Genomic DNA, 21,374 nt, shown 5'->3' on the forward strand with positions numbered 1-21,374 from the left:
TGAAAGAGACAAAGTTAGACCTTTATGTCAAACATTAGAACTGTTTAGAGTTTTGATTTAACCATTCTCTATAATCAATCTAATTAAGAACAAAATCAAGAAGGTTAGTAAGCTTAAAACTCGAAGGTCAAGACCAAATAGGTCCCAACCAAGGAGGGGTACAAGGTGGCTCCCAGACGATTCGCAATTCACTCTACATGAGTTCATATCCAAAACATTTCTTTAAAGGTATTCAAAAACCCTAGATGCGTGCACATCATCCATGTATGCGTACGATTACTTTAAGCAGGTGTACGCATATACATGGATACGTTAGCATGCTTAGGGTTTTCGCTACACATTTTCTTTACCAAAATCATCCTGCAAGTCAAAGTTTTACAAGATTGGACCCAAAATCAACCTTGGGCCTCCAAGTGATGTTGTCATTGGGGAGTAGGGGATTGAGTTGTAAGGGGTACAAAATGAGGTGTTTACATCAAGAAATGATATGCATCCTTGGATTGATGCCCATGGGGTATACAACCCCTTAGACATCCTTGGCCACGGAATTTAATGCCGATGAAGTAGCCAATGATGAACACAATCCAATAAGGGTGGTCAGCTGAGGTTCCCTAACAAATAGCCCCTAAATCAACAACACTTTCAATTAGGTCCACAACTAGCACCATTTCTCATTGAAATAATACTATGAATACATCTTCTTTTTTTCTTTTTACAATAATTTTCTAAATTGCTAATATAGTTTGTCATGACTAAAGCAAGAGCACTTTCAATTAGGTCCATGACTGACACCACCAATCAACAATTGTGAAAACTATTATGTTTTTACATGATTTTTAGGTATATATTATTGAAAACTATTATGTGAAAAACATTAATTATTATTAGGTATATATTATGAGTTTCATACATGCTTTTTTGTTTTTGTTTTTCTAGGCACGTAACAATATATCATTTGTTCTTTAACTTTTATTTAGAAATAAATTAACATAATATTAAAATTTGGTCAATTCATATCATATAATATATAATAAAAGTCAGGTTTATAACTATAGTTGTGCCAAGTGTTTACACATAACATAATGAGTTTTAGTCATATAACTCATCTATATATTTAACTGAAGTAGAACTTCTTAGTGTCCACTTTTCTATACTTTCGAAAATAACTCCATTGTCTAACTGACAAAGATTAATAATATATAAATTAAGGTTATAAAGATAAATTTCAAATTTTAAATTTAAATTCCATGATATTACGACACATATGTTATACCTAAAATATAACTACTTATTGTTACAATTTAAAAATAAATTCAAATTCAAATTCCATAAAATTGGGACAAGCATTTTATACTTAGAACTGAAGTACTACTTGCAATCAAAACTTGAAAATGTTATTTATTTATTTATTTAAAAAAAAGAAGAAGAGCCCTTGAACATATTTTCTACACTACAAAGAATTTTTTTGTTTAATTAAAATTTGATAAGACATTAGAAAATAGAATTCATAATGGGGCATTTTAATAAATAAGTACAAAATCCTTATTGATAAGGGTAATTTTGAAAAGGTATCAAACTCTTTCATGATAAATAAAACCGTTGGGCTCAATGAACTTGTCGGCCATACTTTACAGTTAATGAAGAAGGCAACATCTGCACACTCAAAGCTAACGGCTCTAATCTTGGCCCGAGGACTCCTAGCAGATGGCATGTAGGCTTGACGACTAGAACATCCAGATAAGAGGGGAAGTGGACGAGAGTAAGCTGATGGGGAAAGAAGCCCTTAACGGATCCAACATGGCTTTGCTTGGACTCCACGAATGAGTATATATGGAAACATCTTGTGCCTCACGAATAACACTAATCAAGAGGATCACTAGAAGGAAAGGATCTCATAAGATACGCGCATTAATAAGAATCTTCCCTACAAGGAAAGACCATCTCTACCAAGGAATGAATGTCAACTCTATACTATTATAAAAACCTCAAAGCTCTCACAAACTAAGGTACACATAATTCATCCCAGCTCTAGCACTCTAGAGTTGTGGAAATTCTTTGACTTGACCTTTGGAGGGTATTTGGCCAATACCACACCGGTACTCTTCATAAGGTCTTCTTCTTCTCTTTGTGTTGTGCAGGGCTTGTCTAGGGCATGTGAGGACTATATAGCTTACTGACGATTTTCAACATCTTCAATTGGCGTCGTCTATGGGGAAGAGGAAGTAAGCCATATTACCACTTCCCGGAAAAAAAGTTGCATGGTACTTACTCGCTCAATAGCAACCACCATCAATAATCAAGGGGACAAACCTCGTACCACCGCCTTCGAGAGACAGGTTCAGACTTTCGCAGCCGCTGTAGAATACCTCATCAAGCAAAATCATGACCTAAAAGAGCAACTGCGCCAAAAGAACAGAAGACTTAACACTTAGGAGGAGGATCAGAAAGGAACCAGCGCTGAGAGGAGGAACCAAGAGGGGCCGAAAGGCAAAAATGCCCTACCCAAGCAAGAAAGACAGGATACAAGTCATCCATCCGCCATAGATACGGCTCCACCACTGCACTTGGTAGTGGAGATGCAGATGATGAAGGAACAGATGGACTTCATGATGAACACCTTTAGAGGACATATATCAAACAACCTTGATGAGTTGATCCATCGGACGGACTCACCCTTTACTGCGTCCATTACCTCGTTCCCCCTTCCGCCAAAATTCTGCAAGCCATAAGTAAAGACTTACGACGGATCTAAGGATCCCATAGATCACCTAGAGATTTTCAAGACCTTAATGCACTTGTAGGGGGTAGCAGACGAGATCATGTGCAGGGCCTTCTCCACTACGCTGAAGGAACCCGCAAGAGTTTGGTTTAGCAGGTTGACACCCAACTCCATTAGTACCTTCAAGGAGTTGAACGCCCAGTTTGCCTCGTACTTTATCGGGGGACACAGGTATAAAAAATCAACTGTTTACCTAATGAACATCAAGTAATGAGAGGATGAAACGCTGGGTCTTACATTACCCGCTTCAACAAAGAGGCCCTCTCGATTGATGAAGTTGACGACAAGATACTCATGACCACATTCACGAATGGGTTCTGGAAGGGTAAGTTTCTATTTTCTTTATACAAAAATGACCCAAAGACTATGTCAGATGTAATCTACAGGGCACCTAAGTACATGAACGCGGAGGACGCGCTGCTGGCCCGAGAAGTGAAGCCTAAGAAGAGGGAAAGACAGGAGGAAGTGAGGCAAGACAAGGGGCGAAAGACAACAAGGACAGGAGACCGACAGGAGGATAAGCGCTTTAAACCCCCCGCTGGGAGGTTCATAAGCTTCACCCCGTTGACCGCCCTGATCGACCAAGTCCTGATGCAGATCAAGGACGAAGGATCCCTGACATTCCCCGGTAAGCTGAAGGGAGACCCCAATAAGAGATCTAGAGACAAGTATTGTTGCTTTCACTGATATCACGGTCATGACACATCTGACTGCTACGATTTGCAGCAATAAATAGAAGCTCTTATTAGACAAGGAAAGTTGTAGAGATTTGTCAGCAAGGAAAGAGTGGACACACCACAAGAGCAAGTCACCCGATGAGAGAACGAACGTCCTAGGCCATCGATAGGAGACATAAGAATGATTGTGAGAGGCACTGTAGCCTCTGGCTCATCCAAAAAGGCCTGTAAGACTTACCTCAAGATGGTTTAGAACGTCCAGTTGATAGGCTTCGTACCAAAGATAGCGCAGATCGACAGCCCCATCATTGAAATCTTAGAGGAAGATGCCTTATGTCTCCACCATCCGCTTGACGATGCGCTCATCGTTAGCATACGGGTAGGAGATTACATCACACACTAGGTCCTGGTTGACAATGGAAGCTCCGCCGATATCCTTTACTACGTGGTGTTCCAGCAAATGAGGATTGACAAAGAACGGTTGGTTTCGACCAATGCCCCGCTCATTGGATTCAGGGGGACTAAAGTATACCCCCTCGGCGCAATCACATTTTCTCGTAACGATTGGTGATTACCCCCAGCAGATCACTAAAGATGTCACATTCCTTGTTATCGACTACTCGTCCGCTTACAACGCCATCTTAGGGTGACCTACCCTCAACTCATGGAAGGTCGTAACTTTGACCTACCACCTGATGATCAAATTCCTCACCAACTACAAAGTGGGAGAATTACGTGGAGGCCAAGTAGCTACGCGCGAGTGCTACATAGTAACGTTGGAAATGGATAATCACCTACAAAAAATGAACATAGAAGAGCAGCGAACGGTGGCAGAGCCCATTGAAGAATTGGAGGAGATACCCCTTCATAGCTCTAAGCCTGAGTGAACGACCAGGATTGGTACTTTCGTTGGTCTGTTAGTTTGCCAAGCACTCATGTCATTCCTAAGAGAGAACCAAGACGTCTTTGCCTAGAGTCGTGAAGACATGCCCAGAATAGACCCTTCAATCATGATGCACAGGTTGAATGTATCACCAACCTTTCACCTTATCCGTCAGAAGAAGCGAGTATTCACCCATGAACGAGATCGAGCCATAGCGGAGGAAGTCCGCAAGTTGCAAGATGCAGACTTCATTAGAGAAGTTTACTATCCCAACTGGTTGGCCAACGTGGTGATAGTCGAGAAAGCCAACGGGAAGTGGAGGATGTGTGTAGATTTTACGGACCTGAGCAAGGCGTGCCCCAAAGATAGCTGCCTTTTCCTGCGGGTTGACGTCTTAGTAGACTTTACAGCACGACACCAGTTGCTGAGTTTCATGGATGCTTTTTCTAGCTATAACCAAATAAAACTGGATGAAGCTAATCAGGAGAAGACTTCATTCGTCACCAGCCAAGGCCTTTTCTGCTACCAAGTAATGCCGTTCGGCCTCAAGAATTTGGGCGCTATGTATCAAAGGCTCATGAATAAGATGTTTGCCCATCAAATCGAAAGAAATGTCCAAGTCTACGTTGACGACATGCTTGTGAAAAGCCGAAGGAAGGATGACCATTTGGAAAATGTCAAGGAAACCTTCGACACCCTATGCTCTTACAACATGAAACTCAATCCAAGCAAGTGTGCGTTCGGGGTGACGACTGGAAAGTTCCTAGGATTCATGGTATCTCAGAGTGATATCAAAGTTAACCCAGACAATATCCTGGTCATAATGGAGATGGCACCACCAAGGAATGTGAAAGAAGTACAAAGCCTCAATGGCAAGGTAGCTGCACTAAGTAGGTTCGGATCAAGGGAAATGGATTAGTGCCTACCTTTCTTCCGCATGCTGAAGAAATCGTTTGAATGGATGGCTGAGTGCCAGCAAGCATTCGAGGATCTGAAAGCCTACCTCTTTCCCCATCGTTGCTAAGTCCCTCCAAACCAGGGGAAAAACTATTCCTTTACCTGGCAGTATCCACAGCTGCTGTTAGTGCAGCCTTGGTCAGAGAAGAAGACAAGCTGCGGAAGCTCGTGTACTACACCAGCCGGGCACTCCACGGTGCGGAGGAAAGGTACCTACCAATGGAGCAGCTCAACTTCGCTTTGGTTACAATGGCTTGTAAGCTTAAACCATACTTCTAGGTCCACACGGTGATCGTCTTTACTGACAAGCCCCTGCAGCAAGTAATGAGCAATCCCGAAGCCGCTGGACGAATGGCACTATGGGCAATAGAGTTGAGCAAATTCGACATACAGTACTGCTCGCGTACTTCCATTAAGGGGAAGGTGGTCGCTGACTTCATTGTGGAGTTCACTAACATGGAAGGTCAGGGGGCAGAAGAGTATACACATGGACGGGTCGTCCAACAAACAAGCTGGTGTAACGAGTATTGTACTTCATTCTCTAGAAGGGGACGAGATTGAATGCATGGTTCATTTAGACTTCTCGACGACCAACAATGAAGCGGAGTATGAAGCTCTAGTGGCAGGATTAGATCTTGCTAAAGCAGCAGGGGCGACGAGTGTGGTTATTCATTGCAACTCCCAAGTTGTCACAAACCAAGTGAATGGTGATTACGAATATAAAGGTGAGAAGATGAAGAAGTACCTAAAGCAAGTAAAGAAAAGGGTGGACGACTTACATGCCAAGATTTTTCAAATCCTAAAAGGAGAGAACGAGCAAGCCAATCGTTTGGCTAAGGACGTGTCAGCAGAGCACATGATCACCCCCGACAAGTTACTTTCCTTTGTTCAGTTTTCACCATTAATAGATGCCATCAATGTGCATGAGGTAGATACAGGAAGCAACTGGACCACACTGTTAGTCTCCTATTTGAAAGATGGCACATTACTAGAAAATAAGGAAGCCACAAGGAAGTTGAGGGTCCAAGCAGCACGATTCATTCTAATAAAGGACGTCTTGTACAAGAGAAGCTTCTCCCACCTGTATGTAAGGTGCTTAAGCCCTGAAGAAGCGGACTATGTCATGAGAGAAGTTTATGAAAGGATCTGCGGGAACCACTCAAGGCCGCGATCGTTGGTACACAAACTAATTCGAGCTGGATACTACTGGCCTATTATGCAGAAGTTGCCCAGGCATATGTTAGAGCCTATGACAAATATCAAAGGTTCAGAATGTCATCTGGCAGCTAGTAGAAGAGCTCATCCTAATAACAGCCCCATGGCCTTTTGCTCAATGGGGATTAGATATCATGGGCTTATTCTCAATAGAGATAAGGTAGCTAAAGTTCCTGATAGTTGGCATAGACTACTTCACCAAATGGGTAGAAGCTAAAGCCTTGGCCACCATTACAGAGAAGAACGTACGAAGCTTCGTCGGGAGGAACATCGTCTGCAGATACGGAATCCTTAGAGTCTTAGTCTTAGATAACGGGAAGCAGTTCAACAATGACTTGTTTAGGGACTTTTGCTCACAATTGGGGATCAACCACTACTCCTCACTTGCCCACCCTCAGGCCAATGAGCAAGTTGATGTTATGAACCGATCCTTGCTTAAAATCATTAAGACTCGGCTCGAGGGGGCAAAGGGCATATGGCCAGAAGAGCTGCCAGCATGTTATGGGCGTACTGAATGACAGCCAGAACTCCTACAGGTGAAATGCTATTTTGACTAGCATACGAAAGCGAGGTAGTTATCCCAACTGAGGTCGAACTCACAAGCTACAGGGTGGGCAATCATGATGAGAGGAAGAACAACGAGGCCATGCGTCTACAGCTTGACCTAATAGACGAAGTTAGGGAGACAGCTGAGCAAATGCTAGCACGGTACCAAGATCTCATGGCCAAGCACTACAACTCTAGGGTTAGACACAGAGACTTCCAAGTTGGAGATCTCGTTTTGAGGAAGGTGATGGGTGCCATAAGAGATCCCTTCCAAGGAAAGCTCGGACCTAACTGGGAAGGAACTACAGAGTCATGTCATGACGAAGGAAAGGTACTTACCACTTGGAGACATTAGACGAGCAGAAGTTACCCCATCCATGGAACGCCGGAGATACTACTAGTAGAAGATAGCATGAAGGGAGCTACTACTCATTTCCAATTTATTTCTTTTAGTTAACTCTTATCTACAGTACTTTTTAAGCCCAAAGGGCAGGTTTTTATTCTTTTTTAGAACAATTTTCTACCTATGCACACATTTATCATAATAAAAGGAGTTATTCAGATATGACCAATGTATATGTTTGCCTCTATGCATTTGTAACCAAGTCCACAAAGTAGACGAGCTCATCCCACGAGGGTGCATTGAAATTTTGTCCATAAGTGGACAAGTTCATTAAGTCCATAGAGTGGACGAGTTCGTCCCATGAAGACGCCTTGAAAATTATCAGATCCATAAGTGGACGAGTTTATTACTAACTCCATAAAGTGGACGAGTTTATTATTAAGTCCACAAAGTGGATGAGTTCGTCCCATAAGGATGCCTTGAAAATTATTCAAGTCCACAAAGTGGACAAGTTCGTCCCACGAGGACGCCTTGAAAATTATCAAGTCTACAAAGTGGACGAGTTTAAAACTAAGTCCACAAAGTGGAGGAGTTTATTATTAAGTCCACAAACTGGGCAAGTTCGTCCCACGAGGACACCTTGAAAATTATCAAGTTCACAAGTGGATGAGTTTATTATTAAGCCCACAAAGTGGATGAGTTCATCCCATGAGGGTGCCTTGAAATTATTTTGGTCCACAAGGACGAAGTTATTATTAAGTCCACGAATAGACGGATTTACTATTAGATCTTCAAATAGAGCCAGTCCAGTCCACCAAAACAGACGGGTTCGTCCTAGATGTTTACTAAGTCCTAAGGGACAAATACATCTTAACACATGGGCACAAGAATGGATGGACATACGCATATCAACATGTAAAGATCAACACACATGCTAAAAAGCGATGGATACAAAATAATACCATAATTAAAATCAAATCTTTACAAACAAGGCCCAAAACACAGAGGGGCACTTAATATCGTCTAGAAATTACACAAATTATCCTTAAAAATAAAAAAGCTAAACTAAGGAGGCCTGGATGTTTTAAGGGTTCTCGTCGTCTTTAGGAGGAAGATCCTGGGTGTCTTGAGTAGGAGGATTTTCAGCATCTTCAACTTCAGTGGACGGGATCAAGGGAGTGACGGGCTTCTCCACAGTGGGTTAAGCAAGAACAACACCATCATCTTTTGGATCCCGCTCTGATTGTGTGGAGTCATCGTTCTCCTTAAGGATGGTGTCGCTAGCTGGAGTAGACGGCAAGGGGTCGTCCATGGTGACCTTGGATAAGTCCAAGTGTGGGTAGACGGGCTTAACCTGTTTTAGGTAGTCTTCAAACTAGTCACTATAGTAAATGGCCCAAGAGTTAATGAAATGTTGTGAAGCCTTGAATTCAGTTACAGCGTCAGCCCTGACTGTCTCTACCTGCCCTAGGAGAGCCGTCAACTTCTTTTCCAAGGTTGCCTTCCCCTCTTGCTCCTTTTCCCATTGAAGGGTTTCCTCTTTAGTTTTTCATTTAACTTTGTCACCTCTTTGTTGAGTGATAGGCCAAGAATGTATTGACCCCTTATGATGAATTAACCAATTAATTAGCCAAGTAAATTAATTAGATTCAATTACATGCAATGAGCGTGATAGCACAAAAAAATCACCAAATAACTAAATGCAGCAGAAATTAAATTTGACACGGTGATTTTTTTACGAATGAGAAAAACCTTCGAGGCAAAAACCCAACCGGGTGATTTTAAGGTCACCACTCCCGAGAATCCAGTATTATTAAAACAAGCGGTTACAAGTAAAGGAATTCAAGTACCTTATACCAACTTATAGTTGAACCCTTACCCCAATACTCAATTGGACTTGTTCTGCAGTGACAATCTCTCCTTTTATTGCATTGCTCCCAGTACGTGACTAACCAATAGATGCGCAGATTCTAGTACGCGACTTTATCACCAACTTAAGAAGGATGTTGGCTGTAAAGTTCTTCAGTTCATCACAGGATGAAGATCACGAAATTTCTTGGTCACAAAACCCTACAGTGTACAAACACAGCGTCTTCTTTAAGATGAACGAGGGCAAACTAGGTTTCCAGTCACTCTTTCTCACACTTGTACAATCGTGCTCTTTTTGCTCTTGTGCAACTGTGCTACTTGTGACGGCCCTTGAAATAATCCTTATATATGTTTATGGTTGTGAGAAAAGAAAGCCTGAACATACATTCACAGATTGGGTGAAAATCAGAACTAAAAAATATGTTTTTCATAAACCTCAACAAACACCCTATCTATCGAGTAGTTGTCGAGCCTTGGGCTGAAATCTTTAAGTCTCGATAGAAACTAGTTGTCGAGCTAGATATCGAGCTTTAATGAATAGCACTTCTTCACTTGTTTCTTGGATAGACTTGCATGGTTTTAACAGTAGGACTTGAAACCTTGTTTCTTGAAGCATTAAACACATCCTAAATCTACCCAATTACAAGTAAAGTGCGTTTTGTCAAAGGATTAACCAATTATATAAAATGTTGACATATGTTCCTAACATGAATCACATATGTCTTAATAATCTCTCCCTTTGGTAATTCGTAAAAAAACCACAACAAACAAATGAACATATGAGAGAAGTCATAAATCATTCAACTCATATTCACTTGTTAAGTACAATAAAATATATCCTAACACAAACTCTTAAAAAATTTTGCAAGAAGAAAGTTCATGACAAGAAGATTTTGACAACCTGTATTTCTGAAACACTTTAAACAAAATTCATCAAAGCATCTTAGTGTGAGATAGAAATAAAAGATTGCATACAAAATATAAGAAGCATGTGCATAAAGAGAGAATAGAAACAACACATGAAAAGATAGGTAAAAGAACTGTAATAACAACCTCAAATATATATATAACATCAACAAGTACAAGGTTTGCTATCACATAGTGATCACAAGATCAAAGGTACATGAATATTGTATCTAAAATAGAAAGAAAAGAAAAAGATACAAAAGTCCTCACTACATCCCTAAAAAAAAATGTACACTTCCCTTAACAAAAATCTCCTAAGCACTAACTCTCCATATGTATATGACTACTCTTATATTCAAAACTACTCCCCTTTCTTGTCACAAGTGACAAAGGGTAAGTACATCAAGTAGACATCTCATCAATGCTGGAAGAGCTAGCACCATCATCCTCAGAATCAATAGCATCAGGATCACCATCATCGTCCTCATCCTCAGAAGTCTCTAGAGATGGAGAAAGAGAAGCAATGAAGCCACTAAGGCGAGCTTGTCATCGTGCAATACGACCAACACGAGTGTTCACCTGACATAACTCATCAATGAGAGTGTCGAGGTAAGCATCCATGCGCACAAGCTGTGCCATGATATCCTCAAAAGACACACTGCCCGTAGAAGAAGAGGGAGCAGAGCAGAAGAGGGAGCATCCATGTAGGCCGTCTTGAATGAAGTTATGCCTCGCTTCGTTTAACGGGAGTGGCATCTATGGCTCACATCACGGAAAAGTGGTTGGAAACAAGAAAGGAGATAGAAAAATGGTGAAGAATCCTCGTGATAGCCAAAGGAAAAATGAGTTTATCACAGGTCATCGTATCCCTATAGACATCAATGAGGGATAGAATGAAGTGAGAGGGGAAGTCTATAGTAAGATGTTCTAATAGGGAAAGCAAGAATTGAGCACAAGGCTCTATAATGGAGTTATAGTGAGACAGAGGATGCAAAACAAAAGCCATCACCATGTTAATAAACCTTGGACCTTTAGCAAAGGCCGAGTCAGTGGTGTATTAATGATCACCCCAATCAGAGGGACGCTCACAAAAGTAGACATAAGCCCGTCTTTAGACACAACCTTAAGTTGATCATAGCTGGGCTAGTTAGTATGCGCTACCCTCGGGATGTGGAGTACTTCAGATACAATGTCTGGTATGACCACAATACGCGTACCTTAAATGCAAGTAACAAAGAGAGGTATTGAATAATCAAATTCGTGCATGTTGAAGTAGAACTCCTGTATGATCACGGATGGACAAGTGACCAGGACGCCACATAGTGACTTCCAACCCCTACTATGGGTGATAGTGGATAGGTTAGTATCGGAGAAGTCTGATAAAATGACTTGGCGTTTCAAATGAATGCCTCATGTAGAAAAGTTCTTTGAAAAGTCTTGTCAGGCTTTATCATCACGGAACTGAATGTGTGAAGGGGTAGGATCAGAAGAAAAAGCCTTGAAACGAAGAGGGTTCCGAGACGGAGTAGATTTTCGTTTAGGTGCCATAGAGCAACTAACCGAAAGAAGGAGAGAGGGAGAAAGAGAGACACGCTGAAAAGCACCAACATAATCAATATCAATATAAAGATAAATGAAGGTACATATGCATGAAAATGCATGAACATGTGACATGCAAACTAAAGAAAAAAAACACATGGGCTCAGCCCAATCTAAACCTACTAGCACATAACATTGCAACAAAGTAAACACACATCTAAAATGCATGAAACATTATTATAATGCAAATGTGATGCAATGCATGACACTTTAAAGACATTTTCACAAAGCTCATCCCAAAAATTTCACAAAAACTTCATCAATTTTGAAAAAACTCCAAAAAAATATTGAAACCCCAAAACCTAGATCTAAATGCGTGAAATGCATGAAGAATGATAGATAAAGAGATCATACCAAGTGATTTGAGACAAGAAATTTCTGAAAAACACATGGGATGAAGGTTTTGAGTAAGAAGATTATGTTTGGGAGGTGAAAAGACTGAAAACAATCGAGAGAGATCGAGGAGAAATGAAGAAAAGTCGTGTAGATCCTATTTATAGAATCTCATAATTTTAGACAGATCGAGAGTGTTGAGAGGTGTCGAGTTTTAAAGGCTTGAAGAGATACAACTATCAAGCAGCTATCCAGAGGTGTCCACAACAAAAGGGGCTCGATGGATCGAGGAGCTATCGAACATCTATCGAGGAGACAAAAACTTTCTCGATGGATCGAGGAGCTATCGAGATTGCGATAAAAAGAAGTTGAAGAGCTCGATAGATAGCCTAGCTATCTAGAGGTGTCAAGGAGCTATCGAGATTGCTTAAAAATAGTTTTTCAAAGAAGAGAAAAACACAGACATGAATGCAATCAAACATGCTACTCAACCAAGAATCCAAACAACATTTTAATCTCTCAATCAAGAAAAATGTAAGCACATAGATCTGAGAACACACACACATAGTAAAAAAGTCTAACAGATTTCATATTTCAAATACAAGTTAAGACAGTTTAGTGTGCATACATTAACACATGTAAACCTTGTGATGGCCAAATCACATTGTACCTGCACATGTATCAAAAGTATCAAAGAATATTGTGTGTTATGTGTGAAAAACATCGCAAGATTGAATAAGTGTCTACATCTTATGATGATTTGAGATATGAGTAAATCAATTTAACTCACACACGATCATAACTGCTTGATGGGGACTATCATCTTCGAGGTGCATCCTATAACTCCCATATCTCCTAAAATACACGTTTGCAATCATGTTTTAAAGCATTTTGTTCTATTTGCTTTAATTTTCTTTGCATATTTTTCTTTTATTAAGCATATCATGCATGGGCATATAAGAGAGAGAAAAGAAATACCTAATGATGTTAAGCTTTTTGACATTGCACTTTTGCTACGCCGAAGTATACAGATGTCATTTCATGATTGGCGGGCAACAGTGGTGAGATGGTTATTTATGCCCTTCTCTTAGGATTTTTTAGTCCTTTTCATCAAAAAGAGTGATACAAGTGTTAAGTACAATAGATAAATTAATCTTACTCATCACAAACAAAAGTCACAAAGCTTACTTGCTTAGTTGTGCATAGAGATGCTCATTTAAGTTACAAGAGATACAAAGTTTAGAAAACTTTGTTTCATTGGTCATTCAAGGTACACAAGTACCAATGTACACAAACATACACTCTTTTTGTATTTTTTTGATTTTTCAAATTTTTTTTAATTTTTATGGAGGAAAACAATATAAAACCAAAAACTAAAAACAAACAACAAAAACATGTCAAACAAAGCAATGCAATGCAATGCAAAAAAAAAAAAAAAAAAAAAAAAAAACTAGATTGACTCAAAATAAGAAAGCAAAACACATAGTCATGCAAAAACAAAAACAAGAAGTGGAAAGAGAGAGAAAGGCGACTAAATCACTTGGAGCCATTTTCCTTCCACACCTTGGAAATACCTTTCCTTTTAACAAATCGTTGAACTAGTAGTGGGGGGGAAGAATTGCAACCGTTCAAGTTTGATAGAAACATGAGGGCCTTAAGGAGATCACCAAGAGGAGCAAGAGAGGATGCAAATTGACTCAAGTTTCTAGATGAGACCATACTATTTCTTTGTTGAGTGGCTTGCCATTTGTAGCAATTAGGTTGAGTGTGTCTAGCTGCTCCACAATAATGACAGAGATGCTGCTTCTTCTCTTTAGACTTTTGAGCATTACTCTTCTTAGCCCTAGGGTTTTTGATTTCTTTCTTAGCAAGTTTAGGGAATGCTCCTAAGATAGATTTACCATTGTCTATGTTCTCACTAGCTATCACATTTTTCACATTATTGTTCTCAGATTCAACATTATTAGTAGGAGAAACAAATATAGTAGTACTAGAAGAAGCAATATTAGGAGAAGAGAAATTATACCCTAAATCGGATCGATCAGAGGCAGATATCTGCATACTGAGCATCTCATCAAGCTTTACACTTGAGGTCCTCTTCAACTGAGCTCTAACTTGGAACAGTTCCACTTCAAGCTTCTTATTCTTTTTAGCCAAGAAATTGTTTTCAAATCTTAGTGCTCCAATGGTTTGATTGGCTTCATTAAACTATGTGGAGAGTTGTTCTCGTTCAAGCTCCACATCACTGAGTTTCTTGGTGGCCAACCTATATAGCTTCTCATGCTTTTTCAAGACCTTGTACAACTTTGCATAGGCTGTGTGGATGCCATTTTGCTCATCCATCTTCTCAAACTTTGATTCCACTAAGTTTTTTTCTTCATCCACATCTTCTACAATCCCTTCAGTAGGATAGACAATGGTGGTGAAGGCATTTAGGATTCCGTCATCTTCATTTTCAGAATTATCCTCAGGTTCAGTGTCGCCCAAAGTTGTAGTATATGCCTTGCTTTTCCCAATGGACTTAAGATAAGTAGGGCACTTATGTTTAATGTGACCAAATCCTTGACATCTGAAACACTTGGGTCCTAAGGGAACAATATACTGACCGCCATCCCTAGCATTCTTCTTCCCTTTGTCTTGGCTCTTAGACTAAAAAAAACTTAATTGCCTACGGTCCTTGTCGAAGCCTTTTGCATTGGCATTCTTCATGAACTTCTTGAATTGCCTAGTGATGTAGGACTTGATTTTAGAATCTTCATCGTCTAAAGACTCATCTGTGTCACTACTTTTGGCCTTCAATGCCATGCTTTTACCCTTACTTGACTTACCAATCCTTGTTAAACCTAACTCATAGGTCTGCAGATTACCATCCAGCTTTGTTAAAGGAATCTTTTCGATATCCTTTGATTCCTCTATCACAGTGATGTTGGCATGAAATCTCTCGGGCAGTGATCTGAGCACCTTTCTCACAATCTTGGGTTCAGGAATGGTTTCCCCAAGATTAAAATCTGAGTTCATTATGTCCTTGAGTCTGACATAGAACTTATCAAATGACTCATCCTCCTTCATCTTAATTTCTTTGAAGCTAGTAGTAAGCCTCTGGAGCTTCAAATCCTTGATAGCCTTGGTTTATTCATAGGTTGTCTGGAGAATAGTCTATGCTTCCTTTGCAGTTTTAGTGAAGGATTTCTTCTTGAACTATTCATTTGTGACCACACTGAATAAGGCATTCAATGCCCTGCTATTGAAGTTTGCCGCCTTGATCTTGGCATCATCCTAATTGGCCGACACTTCCTTTGGCTTGGTCCAGCCTATCTTTATAGCTTGCCACACTTTCTCATCTCATGACTACAAGAAAACTCTCATGCGTACTTTCCAGTATGCATAGTTAGTGCCATCAAATAAAAGGAGGTACAATGAGTGACTATCCTCAATCCATGACAAACAGGGGTTAATGGATCACACAGCAAAGATGAAACCCTAATCAGAGTGTGCCTGCTTTGATACCACTTGATAGGCCAAGAATTTATTGACCCCTTGTGATGAATTAACCAATTAATTAGCCAAGTAAATTAATTAGGTTCAATTACATGCAATGAGCGTGGTAACACAAATAAATCACCAAATAACTAAATGCAACGAAAATTAAATTTGATACGGTGATTTGTTTATGAATGGGGAAAACCTCCAAGGAAAAAATTTCACTGGATGATTTTAAGGCTACCACTCCCGAGAATCCACTATTATCAAAACAAGCGGTTACAAGTAAAGGAATTCCAGTACCTTATACTAACCTACAGTTGAACCCTTACTCCAATACTCAATTAGACTTGTTTTATAATGACAATCTCTCCTTGTATTGCATGACTCCCAGTACGTGACTAACCAATAGATGCACAGATTCAGTACGCGACCTTATCACCAACTTAAGAAGGATGTTGGCTGTAAAGTTCTTAGTTCATCACACGATGAAGACCACGAAATTTCTTGGTCACAAAACCCTACGGTGTACAAACACAGAAGCTTCTTCAAGATGAACTAAGGTAAACTAGGTTTCCAGTCACTCTTCTTCACACTTATGCAATTGTGCTCTTTTTGTTCTTGTGCAACTGTGCCACTTGTGATGGCCCTTAAGATAATCCTTATATATTTTTAAGGTTGTGAGAAAAAAAAGCCTAAACATACATTCACGGATTGGATGAAAATCAGAATTGAAAATCTGTTTTTTATAAACTTCTACACATACCCTATCTATCGAGCAGCTATCGAGCCTCGGGCTGAAATAACTCTTTAAGTCTCAATAGAAACTAGCTGTCGAGCTTTAATGAATAACATTTCTTTATTTGATTCTTGGACAGACTTGCATGGCTTTAACACTTGGACTTAAAACTTTGTTTCTTGAAGCATTAAACACATCCTAGATCTACCCAATTACAAGTAAAGTGAGTTTTTTCAAAGGATTAACCAATTACATAAAATGTTGACATATGTTCCTAACATGAATCACATATGTCCTAACATTGAGGGTACGAAGGGCATCCTTATATTGATCCTGTTCATTAGTCAACATTTCATTGCGCTTCCTAAAAGGAATAATTACCCCTTCATTAGCAACACATCTATCTTGGAGCGCCTTCATGCGTGCGTACCAGTGCCTGAAAATGGAACACAACTGTCAGCTGACGAATAAACATTAAAGTAAAATTGTCTAGGAGAAGAACATACCCTGGAGAGGTCAAAAAGACCCGACGCTCCCAAGTCCTCCATCTTCTGCTCAGTACAAGGATCCACGTCCGTCTCTTTGATGATTGATTCAACCCTTTCAACGGCATATCCTTTGTGCATAAGAAGACGACGGGTTCCCTAGGCGACAGGGCCCGACAACGTCATTAAGCCTTTGCCGATTCCATGGCTCGGCTTGGGAGGTGACGGGTGTTAGGACATATGTGATTCAATGTTAGGAACATACGTCACTATTTTATTTAATTGGCTAATCCTTTGATAAAACGCACTTTACTTGTAATTGGTTAGATCTAGGATGTGTTTAATACTTCAAAATACAAGATTTCAAGTCTAGTATTGAAGCCGTGCAAATCTGTCTAAGAAACAAGTGAAGAAGTGCTGATTCAATAAAACTCAACAGCTGCTCAATAGATAGCTATCTATCGAGGCTAGAAAGATACTATATATCAAGGTATCTATTGAGAATTACGAAATTCAGATTTCCAGATCTGATTTTCGGCCCATGCTTATGTATTTGTGTAGGGTTTCTTTTCTCACAACCTTAGACATATATAAGGTTTATTTTAGAGGCCATCACATAAGAGAATACAAGAAGAACATATGCAAAAGGTGACTGATGCCTTATTCTCTCTGAAAGAAGCTACTGCATCTTTACGCCTTAGAGTTTTGTAACCAAGTGCTTCTTGATCTTCATCGTCTAGATGAACTGAAGAACTTTACAGCCAATATCCTTCTTAAGTTGGTGATTAAGTCAAGTACTGGGATCCGCGCAATTGGTTAGTCACATACTGGGAGCTATGCATCTTTTGGTTAGTCGCGTACCGGGATCTGTGCAAAAATGGTGGCGTTCATATAATGAAGAGTTTAGAAGTTCTGAAGTAGTAGAAGGTTTCTGTTATAAGTTCATATATAGGGATTGTAGAGTTTAGGAATAAAGGTTTTATACTAGATCTGAAACTTCTCTTTACTATAGTGAATTGCTTTTCAGGAAGGTTTCCCCCTAGGTATTTTACTGTGCAACTAGTTTGTTTCATTGGTTTTCCTAGATCATCATATCTTGTCTTATTTATTTGTTCGCTATGCATGATATTGACATGATATTGATACTTTTTGTTTTAACAAGTTTTGTTCATAATAAATCTAATTAACAACTTGGGTTTAAAACTTGTTAATTCTTTCAACTGGGGTCTAAATTTCCCAACAAATGGGTTCTTGGGCTGCTTCTTCCCAGGAGTGACTGATGCTTTCTTAGAAGGATGGTTGTCCTTCCCTTCAGCCTTCCTTTTAGGAACACCCTTCACAACGATCTTGGGGGCTGACGAGGACACCCCTTCTTTCCCCTTCTCCTTCTTTTTCTCCTTCTCCTTTCTCCGCATCGCGGCTGCCCTCAACAACGCTCTCTGTCTGGCTGCCTCCATTTCTGTGAAAGACAAGAGGAGTTAGACACAACAACGACAATAAAATGACGGAAAGAAACAAGTAAAACAAGGACTCACCCCGACGAGAGTAACTGTTTAGTCTATGCGCTGCTGACATCGGCTCTAGACCACCATAGTAGGCGTGTAAGGTATTAAGAGTGATTAGGTCCCTGCACTTCCGTTCCTTGAATGGAATCTCGAGAACCCAATGAATAAAAGCCTCCTGGTCGTCAGTTATGCGCGGACGAACACTAGCTGCAAAAGAAGAACAGCGACGTTAAATACTTTACAAATGAACAAAGTAGAAGAAAACAAACTGACGATACTAAACTTGAGTCTTTGATAATACCCCAGGTATTGTGGAAGCCATGAGGCATTGTAACCCACTCCTCTGGACGGCATACCCAATTTGTCCCTTGGATGAAGAAATACCTACCCTTCTAATTTCTATTGGAGTCGGGCATGTCTGACACCAACCTAAGGACTTTCTTTCTCACAATGAAGTGGTATATCCCTTGAGACGAGACAATGTGTTGGGGTCGATAGCACCAGAAGAACTCGTCAAGTGTGAGCTAACGGTTCCCACTGCTAAGACAACCCCACAAAATTTCAACTCTAATAATATCCTCCATGCATTAAGAGTGATCTAGCTGACGGATAGTCCTAAGAAGTTAGCTAGCTGACGGTGTAATGCCATCAGAGGCAACCTCAATCCTGTCGTGAACATGGCGTCATACATGCCGACGTCCGCCGTCCTTCCTAGATAGCACTTTCAAACTTCTTAAGGAGACGGATTGGGATATGATTCGAAATTTGAAAACAGTCTAGTAGATTCTTAAAAATATTGGTCGTCATTGTCGGGTTGAAGTTATTTACAATCCACATTTTGGGGAGAACAAAGGGACGAGTGTGACCATCACCAGGCGTTCCTCCGTCATCTTCTATCGCGTACTCTTCATCCTCTCCCCCTTATTATCATCATCGTCATCACCCTCTACTTCCTCTTCAATAAGACTCTCCACTTCGTCATTAGGAAAATGGCGAACGACTCCCTCTCTGACGACTAAGAAAAGCCCTCATCGGGCTCATGACCTGAATAGAAGACTTCGTCATAGCCCGCTCCCTCACGGACTGACAACTGTTCACTTGTCGCTTCTCTAGACATCTATTCACCTACAAGCGACAGAGTAATATAAGAACCTATTTGACGGTTCTCTACGGAAGTGTCGACTAAACTACATGAACTAAAGTAAAAAGAAGAAAGAAAGCGACAGGAAAAGAGGACTTATGGGACGAAATAATGACTCTAGAGACAACGGAGTACATAAGCTGATGGCGGCAAAAGTAATGGATGAGAACTCTCTTGCTCTTAGGATTTGAAAAGGTGAAATAAGAAGAAATGTGAGGAAAATGTGAGATATTTATAGGTTGAAGATACGTGGGAAACAAAGCAGCGTTTTGTTTAGAAGCAGGACCAACCAGCCTACGCCATGTGTCCTGAGCATTAAATAATGGCTGCTTGAGGAACCATTAATGAACGTGCCTTTTCCCAAACAAATGAAAAGCTACAAACTCCATGACCCATTAGCTTAAGCCGACGAAGGCATGGAGTAGGGGGCAGCTGATAAGGCTAATTTTGAAAAGGTATCAAACTCGTTCACGATAGATAAAACGGTCAAGCTCATGAACTCATCGACCATACTTTACAGTTAATGAAGAAGGCAACATCTGCACACTCAAAGCTGACGGCTCTGATCTTGGCCTGACGACTCCAAGCAGACGACATTTAGGCTTGATGACTAGAACATCCAGATAAAAGCGGAAGTGGACGAGAGTAAGCTAACGGGGATAAAGAAGCCCTTGACGGATCCAACATGGCTTTGCTTGAACTCAACGAATGAGTATATATGGAAACATCTTGTGCCCCATGAATAACTCTAATCAAGAGGATTTCTACAAGGAAAGGATCTCATAAGATACGCGTATTAATAAGAATCTTCTCTACAAGAAAAGACCCTCTCTATCAAGCAATGAATGTCAATTCTACACTACTATAAAAACCTAAAGTCCTCACAAACTAAGGTACGCATGATTCACCCCAGTTCTAATACTTTAGAGTTGTGAAAATTCTCTGACTTGACTTTCGAAGGGTATTTAGCCGTTACTACACTGGTACTCTTCATAGAGTCTTCTTCTCTTTTTGTTGTGCAGGTCTTATCTAGGGTACGTGAGGACCGTGCAGCTTACTGACGATTTTTAACATCTTCACTTATCTACCTAGCTAGTCCTCATTTTCACTCTTGCATGATGCTTTTTTTTTTCCCTGAATATTCCCCTCTCCTTCGCCTGTGGCCAACACATTCACTTAGCCATTCTCTCCTAGACCGATCCCTTTGTGATTTGTTGAAGAATCAAGAGAAAAAACGCACTGCATGGGTGAGGAAATCAACTGCGTTACTGTAGCTATGTAGAACCACATATATCGATTGTACGTTACTTGTATAATAGAAAGGATTTCGTGGATGTCCTTACTATAGATAGTTGCTGGCAGTTTAATGGTTAATTTGGTAGTAGATTCTTGTGATGACTTTTAAACTTTAGTGATCGAATGAGTTATAAATTGGGTAAGTTGGGCTTCATATTCAGCCTATTATGAGGTTAGGGATCTTTCTAAATATAAGTTTTAAGTTTGTGTAGACTGGTGTATCGTTTTTTTTTTTTTTTTTGGCAAGGTAGACTAGTGTAGCGTTGGTGATTGGAATATGTAATGTTGAAGGTAGAACAATAAGAAAATACGAGCTGTAACCTAGTTAAAAACAATTAAAATATAGAAAATTGGAGAAAAATAATAGTATCATTGACATTTTCTTCTACGAACGTTGTTTTTAAGCCACACATACCCTCATTATAACTAGCCTTATTAGTAACACTAGAAAATGAGCAAAAGAGATGATCATGTTAGGCAAGTGGGAACTCACACAAATGAGTACAATAAAGTAAAAAAAAAAAAAGTAAACCAGAAGTTGACTTATTGTACTTGACTACTTCCTTCCATTCCTTGTGTGTTCAAACCAATAATTCCACTGCTCCTCTATTTAAACGTAAT

The 21,374-nt window shown here is 40.0% G+C and overlaps 1 protein-coding gene across 1 annotated transcript; it reads left to right on the plus strand.

The window, feature by feature from the left end:
* Window positions 1-3,145: 3,145 nt before the first annotated feature.
* Window positions 3,146-6,728, plus strand: LOC142609045 (uncharacterized). The gene is made up of 4 exons (XM_075780687.1): window positions 3,146-3,447; window positions 4,478-5,216; window positions 5,576-5,759; window positions 5,842-6,728. The coding sequence occupies exons 1-4, from the start codon at window positions 3,146-3,148 to the stop codon at window positions 6,726-6,728; spliced, it is 2,112 nt and encodes a 703-aa protein (XP_075636802.1).
* The last annotated feature ends 14,646 nt before the right edge of the window (window positions 6,729-21,374 follow it).

The sequence above is a fragment of the Castanea sativa genome, chromosome 9 (assembly GCF_040712315.1).
Source record: "Castanea sativa cultivar Marrone di Chiusa Pesio chromosome 9, ASM4071231v1".
Classification (NCBI taxonomy): Eukaryota; Viridiplantae; Streptophyta; class Magnoliopsida; order Fagales; family Fagaceae; genus Castanea; species Castanea sativa.